The 23,917-nt window shown below is 42.2% G+C and overlaps 1 protein-coding gene across 1 annotated transcript; it reads right to left on the reverse strand.

Annotated features, from left to right (window-relative positions):
* Positions 1-189: 189 nt before the first annotated feature.
* LOC136335505 (cathepsin G-like) lies at positions 190-23,882 on the reverse strand. Its single transcript, XM_066276718.1, has 5 exons — positions 23,775-23,882; positions 22,343-22,526; positions 2,064-2,211; positions 1,107-1,242; positions 190-940 (listed from the first exon to the last, which is right to left on the reverse strand). Exons 1-5 carry the CDS (start codon positions 23,880-23,882, stop codon positions 704-706), a joined length of 813 nt encoding a protein of 270 aa, XP_066132815.1. The 3' UTR covers positions 190-703.
* Between the last annotated feature and the right edge of the window lie 35 nt (positions 23,883-23,917).

Genomic DNA, 23,917 nt, shown 5'->3' on the forward strand with positions numbered 1-23,917 from the left:
TTTGTACAGAATGATGTTTAATAACATGAGAAATCAAGAAATTGGTTATTTCCACTGTAGACATGGACATTTATTAAGACTCTGGTAAACCCCCTCTGCCCTGGAGAAGAACAATCAGTTACAGAGGATATTCGTTTGATTACTGCTATTTGAAATGTTTCATTGTTCTATTTATCCAGGGCAGGAAGCTGGAAACCCTGGTGAAGACTTCTGGAGGAGTCCCAGTACCATCTCCATAGGAGACAATGCCATGGGCCACACTGTTACATACCAATGGGCCTCCAGAGTCCCCCTGTAGATGATGAAAAGAACAGACACTAGCCAGGCTTCAGCACTTTATTCCTCCCCATTCTTAGTGCCCTAAGACCCAGCCCTCAGAGAGAGTAGAATTATGGGGTGCAGAAGTCAAGCTCTCAGGTCTCTCTCTGGTTGGGCTTCAACCCTGGTTATGATTAACCCAAGTCAAGCTCCCATTCCCCTCCCCATGAGAACACTGTACGTGTATGTGTTGTGGTCTGGTGCTCCTCCCCTTCCCTCAGAAACTGGATAGACGGGAAAAGCCCCCACTTTACTATGCTCTGGGCCCCAGCTGAGGCCCTGGGGATGTAGTCTGTTCCCACTGCCCATTTCTGCCTAGTACCCTCTGTCTCAGGTAGTTTGCAGATGCCCGTGGTCTTACCTGGAAGGCAGCCTTTCTCTCCCTCTAGTCTCCTATACAAATCTCTGTTTGGGCTTTGTAGACGTTACCAAAGTCACCGCTGCAGCTCTGATCCGTCTGCACTCTCAGCTGCACATCCCGGAGGATGTCTGATCCTCCTCTGCTCTGGCTGACCTGGCCCCAGCCAGCTGCAGAGCATAACGTTCCCGGTCTCAGCCTGGCCTGGGACCTAGGCAGAGCCACTGGCCTCACGAATCGATTCTGTCTGGCTCTACTTTGCAGCTGGCAGGAAGAGTGCAGGCCCTCAGGGAATGTGTATGTGGCACTCTCATTTCCCCACCTCCCCCAGACTCTGCCCTGCTTCCTCCTCCATGGTCCCAGGACAAGGAGAAGCTCCCATGCTGGAAGGAATTCAGCTGAGGGGGAGAACCAATCAGGCAGGTGATACCTTCAGTAACATGATGTCGTTCAGGAGGTTCTCCTCGCTATATTCAGGGTGGCGGATGGCTCTGAGCACAGGTATGCGCTGTTGGGTTCTTTCCTGCCTGCTGACGTTGTGGGCTCCCAGGATGACATTGATAGTGCTGCAATGGAATGGTGATTAGAGGTAGTTATAGCTGCACGAGCTAAAGCCCACCATCTCTGCAGGGCAGGTGGAGAGCCCAGGGAAGCAAGACTGCAGCTGAAGAAAGTGAGGGGCCCGAGGGCTCTGGGCTGAGGTCTCTGTGCTCTCTGCTTCTCCACAGCCTTGAGCGGGGGATAGTGGGAGCACAGGGACCTTAAGGATAAACTTGTAAATATGATAAATTAATAAATAGTTCAAATTCATATTGGAACTCCAATGCATACTTTTTGTCTCCTTTACTTCTTGAAGATTTACACTAGTCTGTTGTTCTCTGCTCACCACAACCTACTCAGTCTCTTTTCACCCCTTAAGGCAGGGGTCTCAAACTCAACTCAGCATGTGGGCCGCAGAGCAAGATCACAGCCGTTCCGCGGGCCGCACTAGGTCTACAAAAGGCAACTGTTACGCAACACTTTTCTCACTGCAGTTGAAAACAAACAAACAAAAAAATCAGTATAACAAGCACAATCGTACATGCAGTTTACTCAGTGTCACAAAACGACCAGAAACTGTAGTTTGCATCACAACTGCTGTTAACTAAGCTAATATCTAGCTAGGATGCTAGAGAAATGAAAAATACAAGTAGGCCCCTAGGCTTACTTAATTTTATCCAAAATATTTTGAACTTCGTGGATTAGTCTGCGGGCCGCACAAAATTGTTCAGCGGGCCGCAAGTTTGAGACCCCTGCCTTAAGGCTAGAACTCTGCTTTCAGCTGCCTGCTTTCATGAGCACTTCTGGGCCTGCGTACTGGACACCTGGATGATTCTTCATTCCTCACCATCCCCAGCAGTGAGCTGCTGTCATCACAAAGTCTTCTCGCACCAGGAACCCCCCACAAGCGCCTTGCTGCCCTGCAGTCTGGACTTGAAGATATGCCATGTAGGGGTGTGAATGTGGTCTGGCCTCTTGGCCTCCGATGATCTCCCCTGGAAGGAAGTATAGAGCTCTTATTTATGTGATCGCTGAAGCTGCGGTGAGGGTGAGGGCACCGCCTTGGTGGCTCTGGAAGAGCTAGACGGTGGGAGGCTACGGAGATGATGCAGGGAAGGAGGATTTGGTGGTGAGAATTGGGGTCTGCAAGGTACCACATTATTGGAGAGGGTTCCAGTGTTCTGCAAGAGACACTGGGGCTTCAAGCCCAGAACTCTGCCCCTCCTCCAGCCCCTCCTCCAGCCTCTTCTCCCCAAATGGAGAACAACTCTTCCTTCACACAAGTCTAGTTTAACCCACTTTAACCTCTCAAGTGGGAGAGAGCTTTGCTGTCCAGATGGAAACTGCACTGGGAGGTAAGAGAAAGGCACTAGAAGCAGGAGTGGCTGCATCCTCCCAGGAAGGCTGTTTAGGCAATTAATGCTGGAGTTTTCTCCAGACAGACTTTTAGCCCCTGACAGGAAGGAAGGATAGGGTGGGAACTTGAGGGTTCACGGTTCCATTTTTCCACTGATGTGATAGGTTTCATCAGCCCTGGCTCACCAGGAGTTTCGTCCACCAACCGTCAGTGACTTGGGGGAAGAGAGTAATCCAAGCTGACAACGGCTCTCCCACAGCTGCTGAATCATGCAGTCAGCAGAAATGGGAACCAGGGCACAAGGAGAGGAGCTTTGGCTATGGTGTCCTAGAACCCTAAACCCACTGACTTTAACAAAGTCTCAACAAGGCATAGAGCTGCTGGCTTCCTACTACCTCCATTTCCTATTTCTCTGGGATTGAGGCTTGCTTGTCCTCACCTGCAGATGCTGGCCAACTGTTGAAATCCTAGCTGATTCCATTTCTTTCCAGAAGTTGTTAGGGCAAATGAGTAGCTCTCTTTCCTGAGTAGGTGACAGGTGCTGTTAGAGAAGGGATATGGATGCACAAGGCTGTGCCACTGATAATTACTATCTCAGGTCCTCTGAGCCCAGAGAAACTCTCAATAAAATTATGACCCAGGTGAAGTCTTCTCTTTGACTTCTTTTTAGTCAAGGTGAAAGCTTTTGTGTCTCAGAAGGTTCTCTGCATGCAGAAAAAGCCCAGTGGCTTGATTTTGTTCAGAGCTACCAAATCTGTATTAAAAACATAAGATTCACTTTTATCTGGAATATGAAATTCATCAGTCAAATTCCCATTCTCTTCCCAGGATTATGGGAGTCTAAAATGGAAGTACATCATTGCCATGCTACCTATGATACATAAATTTAAAACTGGAACTTATCATTCCACATTGAGAGTAGACCCAGAAAAGTACTGCAGAATAACAAAATGGGTTGTGAGACACTGTTATAACTACCTGAGATATTTGTGTATGCGCAGAAAAACATTTTAATCCTGTATAATTTTTGTAAAAATGATATCAGCATTGAGAAGTAATACAATTCTTAAACTTTTAGGGCTCGTGATATGTCCACTTGAAAACTCTTCTGAAAGTTAAGGCTGTTTCCATATATTTAAATATGTGCAGGTGAACCTGACTGGTGACCATGCATTGAATATGTCAACCAGGGATGCTGAGGTATCAGGTTTGAATGCCCAAGGTCGTGGGTTTTAGCACAAGCTTGCCAGATTGAGTGTGGAGTTGCTAGCTTGAATGCAGGATCATCTACATGATTCTGGGATCACTGGCTTGATATGAGTGGTCACTGACTTAAAGCCCAAGGTCACTGGTTTGAGCTCATGGTCACTAGCTTGAGCAAGGTGTCACTGACTGAGCTTATATAGGCCCGGTCAAGGCATATATAAGAAGCAATCAATGAAAACTAAAGTGACGCAAGTACGAGTTGATGCTTCTCATCTTTCTATTCTCTCTTCTGTCCCTTTTTGTCTCTCTGCCTCTCATTCAGAAATAAATATACAAATATTTTCACTTCTTTTTAATGTTGTAAGGAATTAAATGGCTTCTCTAATACATGCTGTATGACTACAACATCATGAAATTCTTTATACATCTGAAAAACAATATACAGAAAAAAAAGATAAAGATAAAATTATATAGGGTTTATTAGTCCCTTAATGTTTGGGGTAATTTTACTTTATTGTTACTTAAAAGTTTCCAACAATTAATTTTTGTCTAAAAACAGTAGGCTGATTTGAAAACAGAAAGAGAATGAACAGCCTGCACTTGTGTAAAGGGGAGTAAAATTTATGCACCAATGATCTGGATAGAGATGTGGGGGGTGAGTTCACTAACAGTGACCTAGAATTTTATGTCTATCTTCCCAGGAAAAACAACCAAAACCAAAGCTGTTTAAATGTCTTAAAACCTTCAAAGCCTTGAAGAAGTACCAGTGCAGGAGTGATTATCAGGCCAAAACTGAAGGCATAATTGGAGTCCAGTTAGGTCACTATTTCTCTGAGGGCATTTTCTGAACCCAAAACATTTGAACCTGTAGGTTGATGACAATATAAAGTTAGGGGAGAAGAAAACAAAGACTAAGAGGCATCAAATTACGTTCAATCGGAGCCCCTTTTCACAGAAGGCCAGGACCTGGAAAGTCTGCGCCCTCAAAGTAACAGAGAAGAGGAAGGGACTAGTCCTTGCAAGTAATTCATGAAAGATTAGAATTACTTGAATTTTTCATGGAACCTCAGACCTTAAACTTGCAGTATCATGTTTCTGGATGTGTGCCAAAGTAGCTGGCAGAATCAAATGCAAGTCTAGAGGAAGTTCACTTAATCCAGACTTGAATCACACCTGAAAGTCATTTTTTTTCCAATTATAATAAAAAACATATATTCAAATGTAAACATGTCAATAAGCAAATAAAAAATGAGAATCCACGACTAAGAAACCATGTCAATAAGACCAGCAAAAAAAAATCCACTTCAATTATTGGATAATATTATAGACATAATCTGATGTAGATTACAAAACAAGTATGTTGATATAAAAACAAGTTTTTTCCCTGGCCAGTTGGTATAATGTTAGTCTGGTGTATAAATATCCTGGGTTCAATTCCTAGTAAGGGCACAGAGAAGAGGCAACCATCTGTTTCTCTACCACTCCCTCTCTCTCCTCTCTCTCTTTCTCTTCTTCCTAGTCATGCTGGATTAATTCCAGTGTTCTGGCCTCTAGCACTGAGAATGGCTCAGTGGAGTCTTCACCTCAGGTGCTAAAAATAGCTCAGTTGCCAAGCAACTTCCTCAGATGGACAGAGCATCAGCCTTATAGGGGCTTGCCAAATGGATCCTGGTCTAGAAGCATGCAGAAGTCTATCTCTGTTTCCCCTCCTCTAGCTTGGAAAGAAGAAAATAAAACAAGCTTTAAAAGAGGTGCAGGAAACAAGAAATTTTAAAAAAGACATACAAATAGAAAACAACTAAATATAATGTGTAAAAGTGAAAAATGTAATATACAAAATTAAAGTCACATTGGATAAAGGTAATAGCCTATTAGACAAGATGAAAAGAAAATTTGTAACTTGTAGTATCTCAGAAAATGATGTCAAGAATGGAACACAGCCTGACCAGGTGATGGCACAGTGGATAGAGCACTGGGCTGGGATGTGGAGGACCCAGATTCAAAACCCCAAGGTTGCCAGCTTGAGCATAGGCTCATCTGGTTTGAGCAAGGCTCACCAGCTTGAGCCTAAGATTGCTGGCTTGAGCAAGGGGTTACACGATCTGCTGTAGCCCCTTGGTCAAGGTACATATGAGAAAGCAATCAATGAACAACTAAGGTTCTGCAACAAAGAATTGATGCTTCTCATCTCTCTCTCTTCCTGTCTGTCTGTCCCTATCTATCCCTCTTTCTGTCTCTGTCACAAAAAAAAGAATGGAGCACAGAGAAATATAAAGATAAACATATAGAGAATAGTACAATTAAAAGATTGAACATATACACAATTGGAGTTTTGGAAGAAAAAGAAAGAATAGCAAAAAAAAAATGAGATGGTGGTTGAGGATTTTTTCAAATGTGATTAAAAACATCCAATTAGAGGTTCATAAAAATAAATAAAATTCCAGTAGAATATTAAAAAGAATTTATACCTAGAAATCTATGTCATAAAGAAATGGCAGTAATCTTAAGAAAGAGGAATTACTAGAGAAAAAAAGATGACTTTTAACTGAGTGGTGATTAAAGACTGAATTTTCACTAGCAATAATGAGTAAATGCTGCCCAGAATTTAGGCAGCATTCATGTTCATAAACATTTAGGAAGATTTTTAGACACATGTTATAAATTGATTAGTAATGATATAGAAGTCCCAAATAGCTGTTGAAAAAAATGATAAGACACATTGCCCAACAAATGAAAATTATACAGGGTGGAAAAAACAGGTTTAAAGTTGTTCATGTGGAAAGTAATATAATAATAAATAATAATAAAAGAGCTCACTCTGTTTTGTGTACTCACATCTGTAAACCTACATTTGCCCCACCCTGTATACTTTACAAGCACATATAGAATCTTTACAAAATACTGACCATAGATTAGGTCTTAAAAAGTGTTCAAAAGATTAAAATTATACATCATTAGCTGTAGGTCCATAATGAATTTAAACTAGAAATGCAGAACAAGGATATAAACAGAAAATCCACATATTTATAAGTATGGTGGAAGAGCAGGAGAAATTCCTGTGGGTAGAGGTGGTATTGGTAGAGCTGGTGGTGGAGTGGCCCTCCTCCTGCCTGTGGATGTGGTGCAGAAGGTCCTGGATGTATAAGAAACCAGCAAGTCCATGCTCCTTTGTTTGATGTTGCTGGGATTCTGTTCCAAGGTCTTTGAGTATTCATTCTTGTTTTTGCAACTCATTTGAGGTTGTGGTAAGTTTCAGAATTCTTCTCTTTTCTGTAATGGTCATTACTAATAGATGGGAAGATTGGAATCTAATCAGCTATATCTGAATTCTGAGTTCACCCCACCATAGCTCCACATGAGCTCTGGATCATGTTCTAGATTTTCCTACAAAAAACTGTTATCTGAATGGGCTGAACAGGAAGAAAATATGCAGTATGTTCCCCTATGTTTTTAAATATAAAGAAATAAACTGTTAGATAATCATAAGACATCAGAGTAATGGCAACATGAGAAATATGCCTGATCTTTCCCCTTGAAATTTTAACAAATTGAACAACTATGACACAGTGAAGAAACCTCAGCTGGGTTCACAGGCATGCCTGAAAGATCAACACACCAAATGAACTAAAGTTGTTTTTTTGTTAGGCTTATTAACAATACCACTCTCAAGGAAGAAGAAATATAATACCATGGCTACACAAAACAGAGATATAGTTCAGAAAGAAAATAAAAAATCTCCAGAAAAATATCTTAATCACATGAAAACCTTGAAGTTAAATGATAGAGAATTCAAAATTGAAGTTCTGAAAATACTCAACAAGATGTGAGAAGACAGCATTAGGCAACTTAATGAGCTCAGAAAACAGATTAATGAACAAAATGAATACCTCACCAAGGAGATTGAAACTTTAAAAACAAAGATGAAGAACTTAATATGTGAATTGAAGACTGAGGAAGCAAGTTTAGCTAATAGAACAAGCCAGACAGAGGAAAGAATCAGTGATATCAAAGACAGGTAATTAGAGATACTACAGAGAAAAGAGGAGAGAGACTCATGAATTAAAAAAATTGAGAGAGCTCTACAAGAATTGTCTCACTCCATCAGAAAGAGAAATATAAGAATAATGAGGCCTGACCAGAAAGTTGTGCAATGGACAGAGCATCAGACTGGGATGCAGAGGACCCAGCTTTGAAATGCAGAGGTCACCGGTTTGAGCACAGGCTCATATGGCTTGAGCATAGGGTCACCAGCTTGAGTGTGGGGTCATTGGCTTGAGCGTGGGATTATAGACATGTCTCCATGGTCACTGGCTTGAGCCCAAAAGGTCACTGACTTGAAGCTCAAAGTCATTGGCTCAAACCTAAGGTTGCTGGCTTGAGCAAGGCTCACTCTGCTGTAGCCCCCTGGTCAAAGCACATATGAGAAAGTAGTCAATGAACAACTAAGGTGCTGCAATGAAGAATTGATGTTTTTAATCATTCTCCCTTCCTGTTTGTCTGTCCCTATTTGTCTCTCTCTTTGTTTCTGAAAAAGAAAGAAAGAAAGAAAGAAAGAAAGAAAGAAAGAAAGAAAGAAAGAAAGAAAGAAAAGAAAGAATATTGGGTATATCAAAAGAAGAAGAGAGGGAAAAAGAAATGGAGATCCTATTCAATCAAATAATTGATGAGAATTTCCCAAGCCCATTGAAAGAGTTAGAGCCTTAAATCCAGAAGCAAACAGAACGCTGGGTTACAACAATAGAAACAGACCTACTTTAAGACACATCATAATAAAATTGTCAAAAATCAATGACAAAGAAAGAATCCTCAAGGCAGCTAGGGAAAAAAAAGAACATAACATATAAAGAAAAGCCTACTAAGTTATCATCACCAGACTTCTCAGTAGAAACTCTACAAGCCAAAATAGAGTGGACCCAAACATTCAAAGTACTGAAAGAGAAAAATTTCTAGCTAAAAATACTATATTCATCAAAGTTATTCTTCAAATATGAAGGAGAAATAAAGGCTTAAAGATATAGAAGCTGAGAGACTTTATTACCAGAAAACCCACACTGCAGGAAATGCTCAAGGGGGTTATTCAACTAGATAAAAAGAACAAAACAAATCAAAACTATAAGTAAAATCTCCAACATGGTCACAATAAAAACAAGAATAATCTGTGACAACAATAACAAAAAAGGGAAGAGGATAAAGATCTACAGTAGCAAAGGAGGGTGGAGTGCAGAAATACTCATAAGACAAAGGACTCTTTAGATTATTTATTTATTTATTTTAGAGAGAAAAGAGACAGAGAGAGAGAGAGAGAGAGAGAGAGAGAGTAAGAAGGGAAAGAGCAGGAAGCATCAACTCCTATATATGCCTTGACCAGGCAGGCCCAGTGTTTTGAACTGGAGACCTCAGCTTTCCAGATCAATGCTTTTGTGTGTGTGTGTGTGTGTGTGTGTGTGTGTGTGTGTGTGTGACAGACACACAGAGAGAGAGACAGATAGAGGACAGATAAGACAGACAGACAGGAAGGGAGAGAGATGAGAAGCATCAATTCTTTTTTATTCTTTTTTTTTTTTGTGGGAGAGACAAAGAGAGTTAGAGAGAGGGACAGATAGGGACAGACAGGAAGGAAGAAAGATGAGAAGCATCAATTCTTTGTTGCGGTTCCTTAGTTGTTCATTGATTGATTTCTCATATGTGCCTTGACCGGGGGCTACAGCAGACCAAGTGACCCCTTGTTTGAGCCAGCAACCTTAGGCTCAAGCTGGTGAGCCTTGCTCAAATGAGATGAGCTCACACTCAAGCTGGCGACCTCAGGGTCTCAAACCTGGGTCCTCCACATTCCAGTCCGACGCCCTATCCACTGCACCATGGCTTGGTCAGGCAAGAAGCACCAATTCTTCATGGTGGCATCTTAGTTGTTTATTGATTGATTTCTCATATGTGCCTTGACCAGGGGATTACAGCAGAGCAAGGGACCCCTGGCTCAAGCCAGTGAACTGGGGCTCAAGCCAGTGACCATGAGGTCATGTCTATGACCCCACAGTTAAGCCAGCAACCACATGCTCAAGCTGGTGACCTCAGGGTTTCAAACCTGGGTCCTCAGCATTCCAGTCCAATGCTCTATGCACTGTGCCACTGCTTGATCAGGCTCCAGGTTCATGCTTTATCCACTTATCCACTGCACCGCAACAGGTAAGGTGACAAAGGACTCTTGTACATGGTAACATTTTTCTCTTAATAACCTAGTGTTAACCAGCCATGAAAAATCCACTACTGATATACACAGCTTAAAAAAAAAAGAAGAAACAGGAAAGAAAGTATGGAATGCCACCAAACAAACACAACTGACAAAAACACAAAAGAGAAGAGCCAAACAAGCCATAGAACTACAAGAAAACAAAACATTAAGTGGCTATAGGAAATCCTCAAGTGTCAATAATTACCCTTAATGTAAATGTACTGAACTCAACAATAAAGAGCCACAGAATAACAGATTGAATCAAAAAGAAAACCCAACCATAACCTTCCTTCAAGAGACACAGCTAAGCTGCAAGGACAAAAGTAGACTGAAAGAGAAAGGTTGGAAAATTATTCTCCAAGCAAATAATATCCATAGGAAAGCAGATGTAGTCATACTCATATCTGAGAACTCTGACTTCAAGACAACAAAGGTAACCAGAGACAAAGATAAATATTACTTAAGGATAAAGGGGATATTGTATGAAGAAGACATAACATTTTTTAATATATATGTACTAAACCAGGGAGCACCAAAATATATAAGACATTTGTTAACTGATCTAAAACAGAAGCAGACAAAAACACAATCATACTTGGAGATTTCAACACATCATTGCATTGATGGTTTTAGATAGATAACCCAAATAGAAAATTAATAAATATCAGCCTTAAATGACACACTGGACCAAATGGACATAACAGACATTTACAAGACATTTCATCCCCAAATGTCAGATTATACATTCTTCTCCAGTGTGCATGGAACATTCTCAAAGATAGACCATATATAGGGCCACAAAACTAACCTTAACAAATTCAGAAAGATTGATATTATACCAAACATATTTTCTGACCATAAGGCTTTGAAATTAGAATTCAACTGTAAAAAAGAAGTAAAAAACCCCACAAAAATATAGAAATTAAACAACATACTTTTTTTTTTTTTTGCCAGAGACAGAGAGAATCAGAGAGAGGGATAGATAGGAACAGACAGATAGGAAGGGAGAGAGATAAGAAGCATTATTTTTTTTTGTTGTGGCACTTTAGTTGTTCATTGATTGCTTTCTCATATATGCCTTGACTGTGGGGCTACAGCAGACCCAGTAATCCCTTGCTCAAGCCAGCGACCTTGGGTCCGAGCTGGTGAGCTTTGCTCAAACCAGATGAACCTGTGCTCAAGCTGGTGACCTTGAAGTCTTAAGTTGGGCCCTCTGCATCCCAGTCCAATGCTCTACCCAATGCACCACCACCTGGTCAGGCATAAATAACATACTTCTAAAAAAACGACTGGGTCAAAGAAGAAATAAAAGCAGAGATCAAAAGATATATACAGATAAATAGGAATGACACATCAAAATTTCTGGGATGCAGTGAGAGCAGTAAGAAGAGGGATGTTTATATCATTACAGGCATATCTCCAGAAACAAAAAAGATCCCAGGTAAACAACCTAACATCACATCTTAAGGAACAAGAGAAAAAAGAACTAAGGCTGCAGAAGAAAAGAAATAGTAAAAATTAGAGCAGAACTAAATGAAACAGAGAACAAAACCTATGAAAAAAGTAATATAACAATGAGCTGGTTATTTGAAAAGATCAATTAAATTGACAAATCACTGGCTAGACTTACTAAGGAAAAAAGAGGAAGGACTCATAAAACAAAATCCAAAATGAAAGAGGAGAAATTACCAGAGACATCATAGATACACAAAAGATCATAGTAGAATATTATGAAAAATTATATGCCACCAAATTCAACAACATAGAGGAAATAGATAAATTCCTAAAACTATACAGTCTTCCTAGACTGAGTTAGGAAGATGTGGAAAACCTAATTAGACTTATAAGCAGAAAGGAAATAGAAACAATATCAAAACCCTCCCAAGAAACAAAGTCCAGACCAGATGGCTACACTAATGAATTCTACCAAATATTCAAAGACGCTTTGGTACTTATCCTTCTCAAAGTCTTCCAAGAAATAGAAGAAGCAATACTCTCTAACACATTTTATGAAGCCAATATAACCCACATACCAAAATCTGGCAAGGACAACATACACACATAAAAACAAACTACAGACCAATATCTCTAATGAATATAGATGCAAAGATCGTAAACAAAATAATAGCAAATTGAATATAACACCACATTAAAAAAATAATACATCATAATCAAGTGGGATTCATTCCAGGAGCACAAGGACAGTTCAACATACAGAAATCAATCAATGTAATATACCACATCATCAAAATAAAGAACAAAGATAATATGATCCTATCAATAGATACAGAAAAGGCATATGGTAAGATACAACATCCCTTTATATTTAAAACACTGAGTAAAATCAGAAGAGAAGGAAAGTACCTCAACATAATAAAGGCCATGTATGACAAATCATCAGCTAATATACTAAGTGGTAAAAAATATTAGGGCTTTTTTTCTAAAATCAGGAACAAGACAAGGTTTCCCACACTCTCCACTCTTATTTAACATAGTTCTGTAAGTTTTACTGGGAGCAATCTGGCAAGAGAAAGAAATAAAAGGCATTCATATCAGAAAAGAAGAAATAAAGCTATCATTTTTTGCAGATGACATGATTTTATATATGGAAAACCCCAAAGACTCCACCAAAAAACTCTTAGATAAAATAAACCAGTACATAAAGGTGCAGGATACAAAATCAATATACTAAAGTCTATTGCTTTCCTATTCACCAATGATGAAACTTTGGAAAATGTACTGCCTGACCTGTGGTGGCGCAGTGGATAAAGCTTTAACCTGAAATGGTGAGGTCGCCGGTTCAAAGCCCTGGGCTTGCCTGGTCAAGGCACATATGGGAGTTGATGCTTTCTGCTCCTCCCTTCTCTCTCTCTCTCTCTCTCTTTCTCTCTCTCTCTCTCCTCTTTAAAATGAATAAATAAATAAAGTTAAAAAAAAAGAAAATGTACTAAAAAAAAATTCCTTTTACAATTGAAACAATAAATAAATAAAAAAAAATACCTAGGAATAAACTTAACAAAGGATGTGAAGGACTATATCCTGAAAACTACAAAACATTATTGAAAGAAATTGAAAAAGACACAATAAAATGAAAAGATATTTCATGTTCATGGATTGGAAGAATTAACAAAGTTAAAATGGCCATATTACCCAAAGAAATATACAAATTTGATGCAATCCCCATCAAAATCCCAATGTCATTAAAAAAAAAAATAGAACAAAAAGTTACCAGGTTTGTATGGAATCATAAAAACCCTGAATATGGCCCTGGATGGTTGGCTCAGGGGCAGAGTGTCGGCCCAGTATGTGGAAGTCCTGGATTCAATTTCCAGCCAGGGCACACAGGAGAGGTGCCCATCTGCTTCTCCACTCTTTCCCCTCTCCTTTCTCTCTCTCTCTCTCTCTCTCTCTCTCTCTCTTTCCTCCTGCCATAGCCAAGGCCCCATTAAAGCAAGGTTGGCCCCAGGTGTTGAGGATGGCTCCATTGGCATCCACCTCAGGTGCTTTAATCGCTCTGGTTGCAATGGAGCAAAACCCCAGATGGGCAAAAGCATCGCCCTCTAGTGGGCATACTGGGCGGATCCTGGTTGGGTGCATGTGGGAGTCTGTCTCTCTGCTTCCCTGCTTCTCACTTAAGAAAAATAAGCCAAAAAAACAAACCCTGACTAACTATTGCAATCCTGAGGAAAAAGAATGAAGCTGGAGGTATCATTCTACCTGACTTCAAAGTACACTATAGAACCATGATAATCAAAACAGCATGGTATTGGTAGAAAAACAGACATATAAACCAATAGAACAGAATTGAGAGCCCAGAAATAAAGCCATATATAATATATATGGACAAGTCATCTTTGACAAAGAAACCAAAAAGACACGATGGAGAAAAGAAAGCCACTTCCATAAATGTGCTGGGAAAATTGGAAAGCCACATGCAAAAGAATGAAACTTGACTACAGTTTGTTCTTTTGCACAAAAATTAATTCAAATGAATCAAAGACCTAAATATAAGAACTGAAACAATAAATTACATAGAAGAAAACATAGATACTAAATTCATGGACCTTGGCCATAGGGGATAACTTACGAATTTGACCCCAAAGGCAACGGAAGTAAAGGCAACAATAAATGAATGGGACTGTATCAAACTATAAAGCTTCTGGACAGCAAATGAAACTGACAACAAAACAAATAGGCAGCCAACTAAATGGTAGATGATATTTGCAAACAACAGCTTGGGTAAGGGATTAATATCCAAAATACACAAAGAACTCACAAAGCTCAGCAACAACCAAGCAAATAATCCAATTAAAAAAACGGGGGCCCTGGCCAGTTGGCTCAGTGGTAAAGCATTGGCCTTGCATGTGGATGTCCTGGGTTCAATTCCCAGTCAGGGTACACAGGAGATGTGCCCATCTGATTCTCCACCCTTCACCTTTTTGCTTTTCTCTCTCTCTTCTCTCTCTCTCTCTCTCCTCCTCCTCTCCTGTGCTGTTTGATTAGAGCGAGTTGGCCCTGGGCACTGAGGATGGCTCCAGAGCCTCCACTTCAGGCACTAAAAAAAAGTTTGCTCTGGTTGCAGCGGGGCAAGGGCTCCAGGTGGCCAGAGCATCGCCCCTTAGGGGGCTTGGTGGGTGGATCCCGGTTGCAGCGCAGGTGGGAGTCTCTCCCTGCCTTTTCTCCTGTCACTGGAAAAAAAATAGTGGGGAGAGGACCTGAGCAGATACTTCTCCCAAGAGCACATACAAATGGCCAACAGATACATGGAAAAATGCTCATCTTCATTAGCTATTTGAGAAATTAAAATAAAACTACAGTGAGATACCACCTCACACCTGTTGGATTGGCTATTATCAACAAGACAGGTAATAAAAAGTGTTGGAGAGGCTGTAGAGAAAAAGAAACCCTCATTCACTGCTGGTGGGAACAAAAAATAGTACAATTATGAAAGAAAGGATGGTATTTTCTCAAAAAGTTAATAGTAGAACTACCATATGACCCAGCAATCCCTCTACTGCAGATCTACCCCCAAAACTTGAAAATATTGATATGTTAAGACATATGCATGCCCATGTTCATTGCAGCATTATTCACAGTGGCCAAGACATGGAAACAACCAAAATGTCTCTTGATAGAGGACTGAATAAAGAAGATGTGGTACATATATACAATGGAATACTACTCAGCCATAAAAAATGATGACATAGTGACATTTACAACATGAATGGACCTTGAGAATATTATACTGAGTGAAATAAGTAAATCAGAAACAGCTAAGATCTGTATAATTTCACACATAAGTGGCATATAAAACTGACACTTATGGACATAGATAACAATGAAGTGCTTACTAGAGGGAGGGGGACATAGGAGAGGTGATGAGGAAAGGGTGTAAGGAGGGACAAATATAAGGTGATAGAAAATGATTTGACTTTGGGTGATGAGTATACAACACAATCAACAGTTCAAATGCTATAGAAATGTTTACCTGAGACCTATGTATTCTTATTGATTAGTGTCCCCTGTTAAAGTTAATTTTCTAAATAAAATTAAGAATAAAAAGGAGTATCCTTATGATAGAAAAAGCTGTTAAATGCTCTCCATAAAAGTTACAATCATAAAAAAAGGGTTAATAAATTTTATTTTTTAAAATCAAGAGAAACAAAGGGTAATTTGTAGAGGGGGGAAAAGAAGCTTATAACACACATAACTAACAAGGCACTTACATGAAAAAGATAATCTAGTTAATAGAATAATGGGCAAAAGACTTCAACTGCCCCCTCTCCAAGGGGAAATCTAAATGGCCAATAAACATATGAAAGGGTATTACTCTCAGTAGTTAGAACCTCCCCCTTTAATCACAATGAGATACCAGTTACAGTTACCAGGTTGGTCCCAGCCCACTCATAGGTGAGAAACGTGCAAATTTCCATCAGATGCATGTCCAAGAAGGTCAAGCAGCATTATTCATGATAATTTCAAACAGAAAGACTTGGAAGGCCCAGCAGCAGCAGCAGCACGGATAATCAAGTTGTGGTGTATTTGGCATAATGGAATGTTGCATAGCAATGAAAACAAATGCCGAGCGCTACACGAAGCTACACAAATGAGACTCATACACATGATGTTAAGAAAAAGAACCCAGAAGACTGCATTCAGTATGATTCTCTTTGTATGAAGTTGAACACTAGCAAAAACGAAACTGCATTTCATTTTCTAGAGCAATGGATGATGCAGTTGTGAATGGCTTGCATAATAAATATATAATGTGATGTGCCATATTATATCTTCTCCTTTATAAGATTTCAATTAGCAGTCAAGACAATTTGACTTTGGATGATGGGTATGCAACATAATCAAATGTCAAAATGACCTGGAGATGTTTTCTCTGAACATATGTACCCTGATTTATCAATGTCACCCCATTAAAATTAATAATAATAATAAAAGAATTAAAAACAAACAAGAAAACCCCCCAAAATGGTGTGAGAAATACCTTTATGAATCACTTTCCAAACACATACACATATACAAATACACACTTACATAATTGTGCTTGGCTTGTGCAATAAATACATAATCTGATGTGTCAAATTCTACATTTTCCCCATATGGGATTCCAATTTGGAGTCCACTATTTAATAATGATGGGATAAGTTCCTTTATGAATAACTCCTTCAACACACACACACACACACACACACACACACACACACACAGCGCTTTAGACCTTATATTTATATAAAATAGAAAATTAAAACATCATTATGTGTGATGTTTACAGAATCACCTAACAACACATTTCTTAGAACACATCTCTGTCACTAAGCAGCACATGACTGTGTGCTTCTCTCTAGCCTGCTTTTTTTTTTTTTTTTTGTATTTTTCTGAAGCTGGAAAGGGGAGAGACAGTCAGACAGACTCCCGCATGCGCCTGACCAGGATCCACCCGGCACGCCCACCAGGGGGCGACACTCTGCCCACCAGGGGGCGATGCTCTGCCCCTCCGGGGGGTCGCTCTGTTGCGACCAGAGCCACTCTAGCGCCTGGGGCAGAGGCCAAGGAGCCATCCCCAGCGCCCGGGCCATCTTTTGCTCCAATGGAGCCTCGGCTGTGGGAGGGGAAGAGAGAGATAGAGAGGAAAGAGAGGGGGAGGGGTGGAGAAGCAGATGGGCGCTTCTCCTGTGTGCCCTGGCCAGGAATCGAACCCGGGACTTCTGCACGCCAGGCCGATGCTCTACCACTGAGCCAACCGGCCAGGGCTCTAGCCTGCTTTTGACTTAAGTGTACCAGGTGCACATTCTTCATGTGGCAAAATGTGATTCATGCCACAACATTAAAGTTTCCAAAGCATTCAATTGTATGTAAATTTATAAGATAATCCCCCAATTCGTCCTAGACATAGGCATTGTTTCTAGGATTTGAATTTTGTAACAAATCTTTAAGAAATAAACTTGGTCAGTTTATTTCAGTGGATAGAGCGTCAGCCCAGCATGTGGATGTCCTGGGTTCGATTCCCGATTGGGGCACACATGAGGAGTGACCATCTGTTTCTCTTCCCATTCTTTTCCCCCTTCTTTCTCTCTTCCCCTCTTGCACCCAGTGGCTAAATTGGTTTGAGCATTGGCCCTGAGTGCTGAGGATAGTTCAGTTGATTCAAGCATCGGCCCCAGACGGGAGTTGCTGGATGGACCCAGATTGGGGTGCATGTGGGAGTCTGTCTCACTACCTCTCCTTCTCTCACTTACAAAAAGTGAAATAAACTTGTCTAAATTCCTTGTGTGGATGATGGCTATGTAAAAAAGGGTTTTATACCTTTTTCTTAAGGATCTTTGTGAACACAGTGTGAAAATGCCATTGTCTCATTGTCCACACTGAATTTTTTTTTTTTTTTTTCATTTTTCTGAAGCTGGAAACAGGGAGAGACAGTCAGACAGACTCCCGCATGCGCCTGACCGGGATCCACCTGGCACGCCCACCAGGGGGCGACGCTCTGCCCACCAGGGGGAGATGCTCTGCCCATCCTGGGCGTTGCCATGTTGCGACCAGAGCCACTCTAGCGCCTGAGGCAGAGGCCACAGAGCCATCCCCAGCGCCCGGGCCATCTTTGCTCCAATGGAGCCTTGGCTGCGGGAGGGGAAGAGAGAGACACAGAGGAAAGCGCGGCGGAGGGGTGGAGAAGCAAATGGGTGCTTCTCCTGTGTGCCCTGGCCGGGAATCGAACTCGGGTCCTCCGCACGCTAGGCCGATGCACTACCGCTGAGCCAACCGGCCAGGGCCCACACTGAATTTGAGTGTTATTATTTTGTAATCCTTCCTGACCAGATAAGTACCTTTATGAATAACTTCCCCAGCGTGCATGTGCGCGCGTGCACACACACACACACACACACACACTTATACTTTAGAACTTAAATCGAATAAAGGTCTTAGAAATAAAAATTACTAAATCAAAAAAAAAAGGAAAAAATAAGTGTAGACATACTTAAAAATCATTTTAAAGAAACATGTATCATCAAAAACAGCCAGGTCTTCCTGATGCTCAGTTATTATAAATAATAGTTTTCTTCATAATGCACGCCATCCTGTGCCAAGTGTTCCTATCATGTGTAAAGCTGAAGACTAACCCTTCAGACTTTGTCCATTGGGTCCACACACACTGACCCTGGTGGCAGATATCCTGTCCACTCTGCTGCTGGCTCTGGGTCACACCCTGGGGCTCCATGGAGCGCCTCATGGCTGACTCTCTGGGTCTCTATGTCTATGTGAGATGTCTTCTGAGAGGCGTGTTTTACTGCTGTGAACGAAAGTTGCAAGTTGCGCCTTGGCTCGAGCACGTTCGGCCTTCACCTGCGCATCTCACACACACACATCCAGCTTTTCTCTCCCCTGTGCTTCCACCAGGGCCGTGACTCCAGGGAGCACAAGGCATAAGGATGTAGGGACAGTCTTGTGTGAAAAACAAGCTTTTATTTGCTTTTAATTTTATGTTTAAATGTGCAGGATTTTGCTACACTTATCCATTTGACTTGTTATTTTTTTTTAGGGAAGTTGTTTCTCTTTGAAGCACTTGATTCATTGCTTGTCCAGCTGCTGTGAATTTGCAGGATTCTGTCACATCCAATCACTGGTGATGCTGTTTGAAGGATACAGAATCTAAAATAAAGTTGTCCGGGTCACAGTGAACGGTTTTGCACTTGACATGCGGCATTTTGTGGGTTTGTGGACTGAGGCTAATGCCTTCCACATATCATGTAAGTAGAGATAAGACTGCCTTGCCTGCTTCCTCCCTGCCCCCTCACTTTGGACTTGGGCTCCATGAGTGGACTGGAAACCTCAGGACACGTAGCTTTCAACTTCACACTGCCATTCTGGAATCAAACCTGATCATACCTGTGAAACTGTAATGTGCAACAGCATAAAATACTGAGGTATTAATTATTTTCTAGACAGGATTTATTGAGAATCCAAATACAGATCTATCTGTGCTAAACTGGTGGTCTGTCTGGTGGAAGGCAAGAAACCATAATAATTTAGAGAAAATTTCTCATCGCTGAAAGTGTCCCTTAGGCAGTTACAGAGCCTCCTATGTTCCTGGCACAAGAGAGAGATGAGCGTTTGATCAGTTAATGGATGGCCAAGTGGAACTTTCCAGCCCTGCAGCTTGGAGCCCTCTGGCTCACAAAGCTGCCATAACCCAGCTTGCCAGCAGGGGGAGGCGGGACCTGAGGCCAGACCAGGTTGAAAGGGGCTGAGGCAGCTCAGTGGCTGAGCTCCTGGGGGTGTTGGGGTGGATGCAGGGACTGAGCTGGCTGTGCCCAGGGGGGAGGTGGACTGTGGCTCTTCTGATGGGCATCACGTGGGCTAGCAGTTTATATCTGGCAAGGAAACAATAGAGGAGAATTCACACCGGACATTGAGACCTCTATTAGAGAGACGAAAGAGAGGCTGGCTCAAAATAGGGGGGGCCTGAGGGAAAGAAGCTGGGGCCAGGGCGCTGGGATGGAAACCAGGGGCTGGTGTGGGAAGGGCAGCAGGGAGGAAGGAGGTGGACTGAGCTCAGTGCTGGCCCAGGGAAGGCAGGGCAGGGCAATGGGCCCTGAGGGAGCCTGGGGGCCTCACAGGAGCATCTCAGCCTCCTAAGATACATTCATTCTGTGGGAGCAGCCTGCCCCCATGGAGGGAGAGGCCCTGGAAACAGGAAAGTGAGCGTCCATGGCATGGCCCCCACGTCTCTGGTCTCTGGAGTTATTCCCCTTCCATTGACCTGCTCCTCCCTCTGTCAAATTGTTGGGGGTTGGTGATGGTATCTGGCTTAGAGAAGGTAAAACTTTTCTGAGGCTCAGAGAGGACCATATCTAGGGCAAAAAGATTTTCCTTTAATAATGAAATTTAGACTCAGTACTTGCTGAGGGCTAAGCTCTAAACAAGTGTGCTTGCCAAATGGGTGAGAAACTAGACTTCATGGAGTTGAGGGAAGACAAGAGAGTGGGGGGAGAAAGGAGGAAGCAAAACCCAGAACTGCCAGCAGAGGGCGACCTGGAGCAGTGTTGTTGCCTGTTGTTAGTGGTTCATTGAGTAAAACTTCAGTGGTGTTGGCTGCAAAGATATATTCATTATGGCCTTGTAACTTGCACTGACGGCCCCTATGGGATTTTTGCCTCTTTTCCTGGAAAGATGGTCAGGCCAAGAAGATAGTGAGTCTTACCCTGCTGGTAGGGGCACTTCATTGTTTTCTTTATCCAGAGGAGGAAGTGTGAGGTGCTCATGAAGACTCCTGGGAGGTTCCATTTCTCTATAGGAGAAGATACCCTGGGTCATATTCTCACACATGAAGTGGCCCCAGAGACTCCTTGTGGGCAGAAAATAGAAGAAATGTTCTGGGACTCCTTGTGGTCCAGTTAGGGGGTCTATGGGAGATTAGAACCAGGTCAGGCCTGGTTGCCTTTGTTTGTCCCAGGGCTACAGCCTGGCTTTGACTGCTCTTTCCAGCTTGACCCAGCTTGCCTTCAATCCTCAGGAAAATTTTGGTGACAATACTGCTGTGGGATGACTGATGCTTATCCACCACCCCAGATTTATCCAGGAGAAAACTCTAAAGACTGGATTTGTGGATTATGCTGTCCAAACTCTCAGGAAAAGCCATGAAGTGGTGGCCACTCCCATCCCCCAGAAAGTCCCCAAGTTCCTGTCTTCTGAGACCTGTCAAGGTAAATGCTGAACACCTGTCTTCAAAGTGGGTGTTCTTCTCTGGATGTCATACTTAAATCTGGGTGTCCCTGCTGTTGTATCTGAGGAAGTGGGATATGCATTCCTGGTTTTTCTAAATGGTCAATTTCAACTCCTGCAGAGTGGTTGCTAAACTAACTATCACTATGGGCCTCCAGCCGACCACAGTGCACTTCAGTCCTGGCCTCACGCAGTCCTCACCCCTGGGCGGGTGCAGGGGCTTCACAACTTTAGATGATTGAATGTTTCTCTCCAACTGACAGGGAAGAGGCAAGAGAGCCCAGGTCAGCCAGTGGCCTCTGGGCCTGGACACCAGCATGAGGCTGCAGTGTTGTTCTTCTGCCCTGAACCACTGGGACTGGTCAGGCAGCCAGGATGGAAGGGAAGGATGGAACAGGGCACAGTGAGAGGAGAAACAATGAGAACCCAGAACTGCAAGAGCAACAGGAGGTTCCTGACCTGCAGTAACGCGATGTCATTGGAGAAGTTGTTAGAATCATAGCCTGGATGGGAGATGGCTTCTGTCACATGAAAGACTGCTCGGTGTTCTGCTCCTCGATGCTGTGGTCCCCATGGTGACACTGATTGACCTGAACATGGAGCAGAGTGGGTGTGTGGGGTGGTGGAGTCACAGTGATAGATCCAAGGAGCTGTGAAGGGCAGATGACAGTTGGGGAGGGCAGGGTTTGGCTAGGGAAATTTGAGGCTGGAGGAGGCAGGGTCTGAGTGTCTGCTTCTCGATGACAATGAGTTAGTGTGCTGGGAGCCCTCTCTTGCCCTCAGACAATATAATGAAATTGGTTGGTTTTACACTGTGACCCCAATGTGTGCATTCATCTTCCACCACTGCTTTATTTACTTAGTGTGGTCTCTCTTCCCAACTGTGTCACTTACTGTCACCTCTGACCCACTGAGCCCAAAAGTTACCTGTTATATTCCTCAGCTTTTTATCATCCCAGTATTGATCTCAGAGGGTCCCTCTGATGACCTCTCATGGGCCTGCGTTACCAGGGTCCTGGGGAACTGTCCTGGGCTTCAGCCCAGGGGAGAAGGACAGTGTCCCTGTAAGGGTCTCAGTAGGTGAATGGTGGCTGCAGTTCCTCACCTTCCACTGCAGTGCATAGCTGACAGAACAAAATTCTCTCATACAAGGACACTTCACACCTGGACTCCTCCTCTCGAATGTGAATGTAGTTCTTCTCAGGGTGGGAGTGGAGCTTGGCTTTCTGCCCCCTAGTAATCTTCCTGAGGCATAAGGCCTGAATGTGGTGACTGCCAGTGTCTGTGGTCTAAAGGGAAGGGTAGAAAGGTGATGGTCAAGGTAGGGTGGCCTAGGTGCTGGAAAGACAATGGAGGGAGGGCTCTTTTTGGTCCTCCTATGAAAAAATAACTCTTTCTGAGCTTGAAGCTTCAAAACCCATCTCTAAGCAAGCAGGGTTAGTGCTTTTCATATCCTACTCACAAATGTACAAAGGAGGTAAGACCTATCTTGAACTGGTGGAGCCTCAAGGGATATGAAAAAGACTCAGTGAGTATTTCTGAGCCTGTGCTGACACCTCAATTCATGCTATTTCTAATAATCTAACCATGAGCTTATGGAATTGGTTTTCTAAAACCCTCATGTCCTAGGACCTAGCACTTCCATGTTCTCAGTGGACAGTTGTCAGAAGCTGATCAACAGCTGCTGGTTGACACAGTCACAGCAAAGAAGAGGCGCAATGATACTTCCCCCTTTAACCTTTTGAATTAATTTGGTTTTTTATCCCCCCTTTTCTGGGTGTGTGTGCTATCATTTATGGCACAGGGATAAGAGCACCGTGCTTTCTCCGCAGATTTGTAGTAATTTCCCTGGAAATGAGACAAAGGGTGTGAATTCCACAGAGAAGCCTATAAATCCCCTCTACCTGGGCCCATAGATATAGGAGACTGGCTATGATATCCCCCGAAAGGGGCCAAGCCTGCGGGAAAATTCTCTCCTATAAATTATGTTAGGGAAAAATAGATTGTGACTTATGAATAGGTCGGAAACAGTAACTATACATAAAAGCACCTTTCAGCCTTCACCTAATCCTTTACTTTACCTCCCTAGCCTTTTCATATAATAGAAAACTTTTCTGTTCCTCTTACATACCTGACCTTCAGATAGTAAAACAATCTGAGAAAAATAAAGCTAGAACTTAACTAGTATATGAATATAGTAGACAAATAAAATTTGACTAGACAATAGGACACTAGGTAAGGTAGAGTTGTTCATCAATACTGACCTTTTGGAAGCTTGCACAAAAACCGTTGCTGCTGTTTTCAAGTTACTGTATAACTGTACTTAGAATGACTTACCACTTCATTTATAACTTATAGAAATGTAGTAACTATAGTAACTGTTGCCTAGAATATTTACCCATATTGAAGCAAAAATAACTATTAATCAATGTATTCTGCATAACATGTAATTGTAACTGAGTGTATAAAAATAAAGCTATACTAGCCAATGGCAGAGATGCCTGGCAGATGAGCTAAAAAGAATTCGGCTCTCTTACTTGTTTCATGCCAACACCATCCATTCCTGTGGGGCCCCTGGATTCCCCCCGGGGCTGAACCCCATCAGACAGTTTTGGCTGCATAAATGCATAGACTCCAGTTCGCATTTGGCTGACCTTTGGTGGGATGCAAGCTCACAGGG

The sequence above is a fragment of the Saccopteryx bilineata genome, chromosome 4, assembly GCF_036850765.1.
Source record: "Saccopteryx bilineata isolate mSacBil1 chromosome 4, mSacBil1_pri_phased_curated, whole genome shotgun sequence".
In the NCBI taxonomy this organism is placed as follows: Eukaryota; Metazoa; Chordata; class Mammalia; order Chiroptera; family Emballonuridae; genus Saccopteryx; species Saccopteryx bilineata.

Excerpts from the sequence above, each read along its gene's own strand:
- LOC136335505 (XM_066276718.1), bottom strand. The coding sequence starts at position 23,882 with ATGCGAACTGGAGTCTATGCATTTATGCAGCCAAAACTGTCTGATGGG. Across the intron at positions 22,527-23,774 it reads ATGGTGTTGGCATGAAACAA|ACCACAGACACTGGCAGTCA; the intron begins GTAAGAGAGCCG and ends CCTTCCCTTTAG. Across the intron at positions 1,243-2,063 it reads GCAGCTCACTGCTGGGGATG|CACTATCAATGTCATCCTGG; the intron begins GTGAGGAATGAA and ends ATTCCATTGCAG.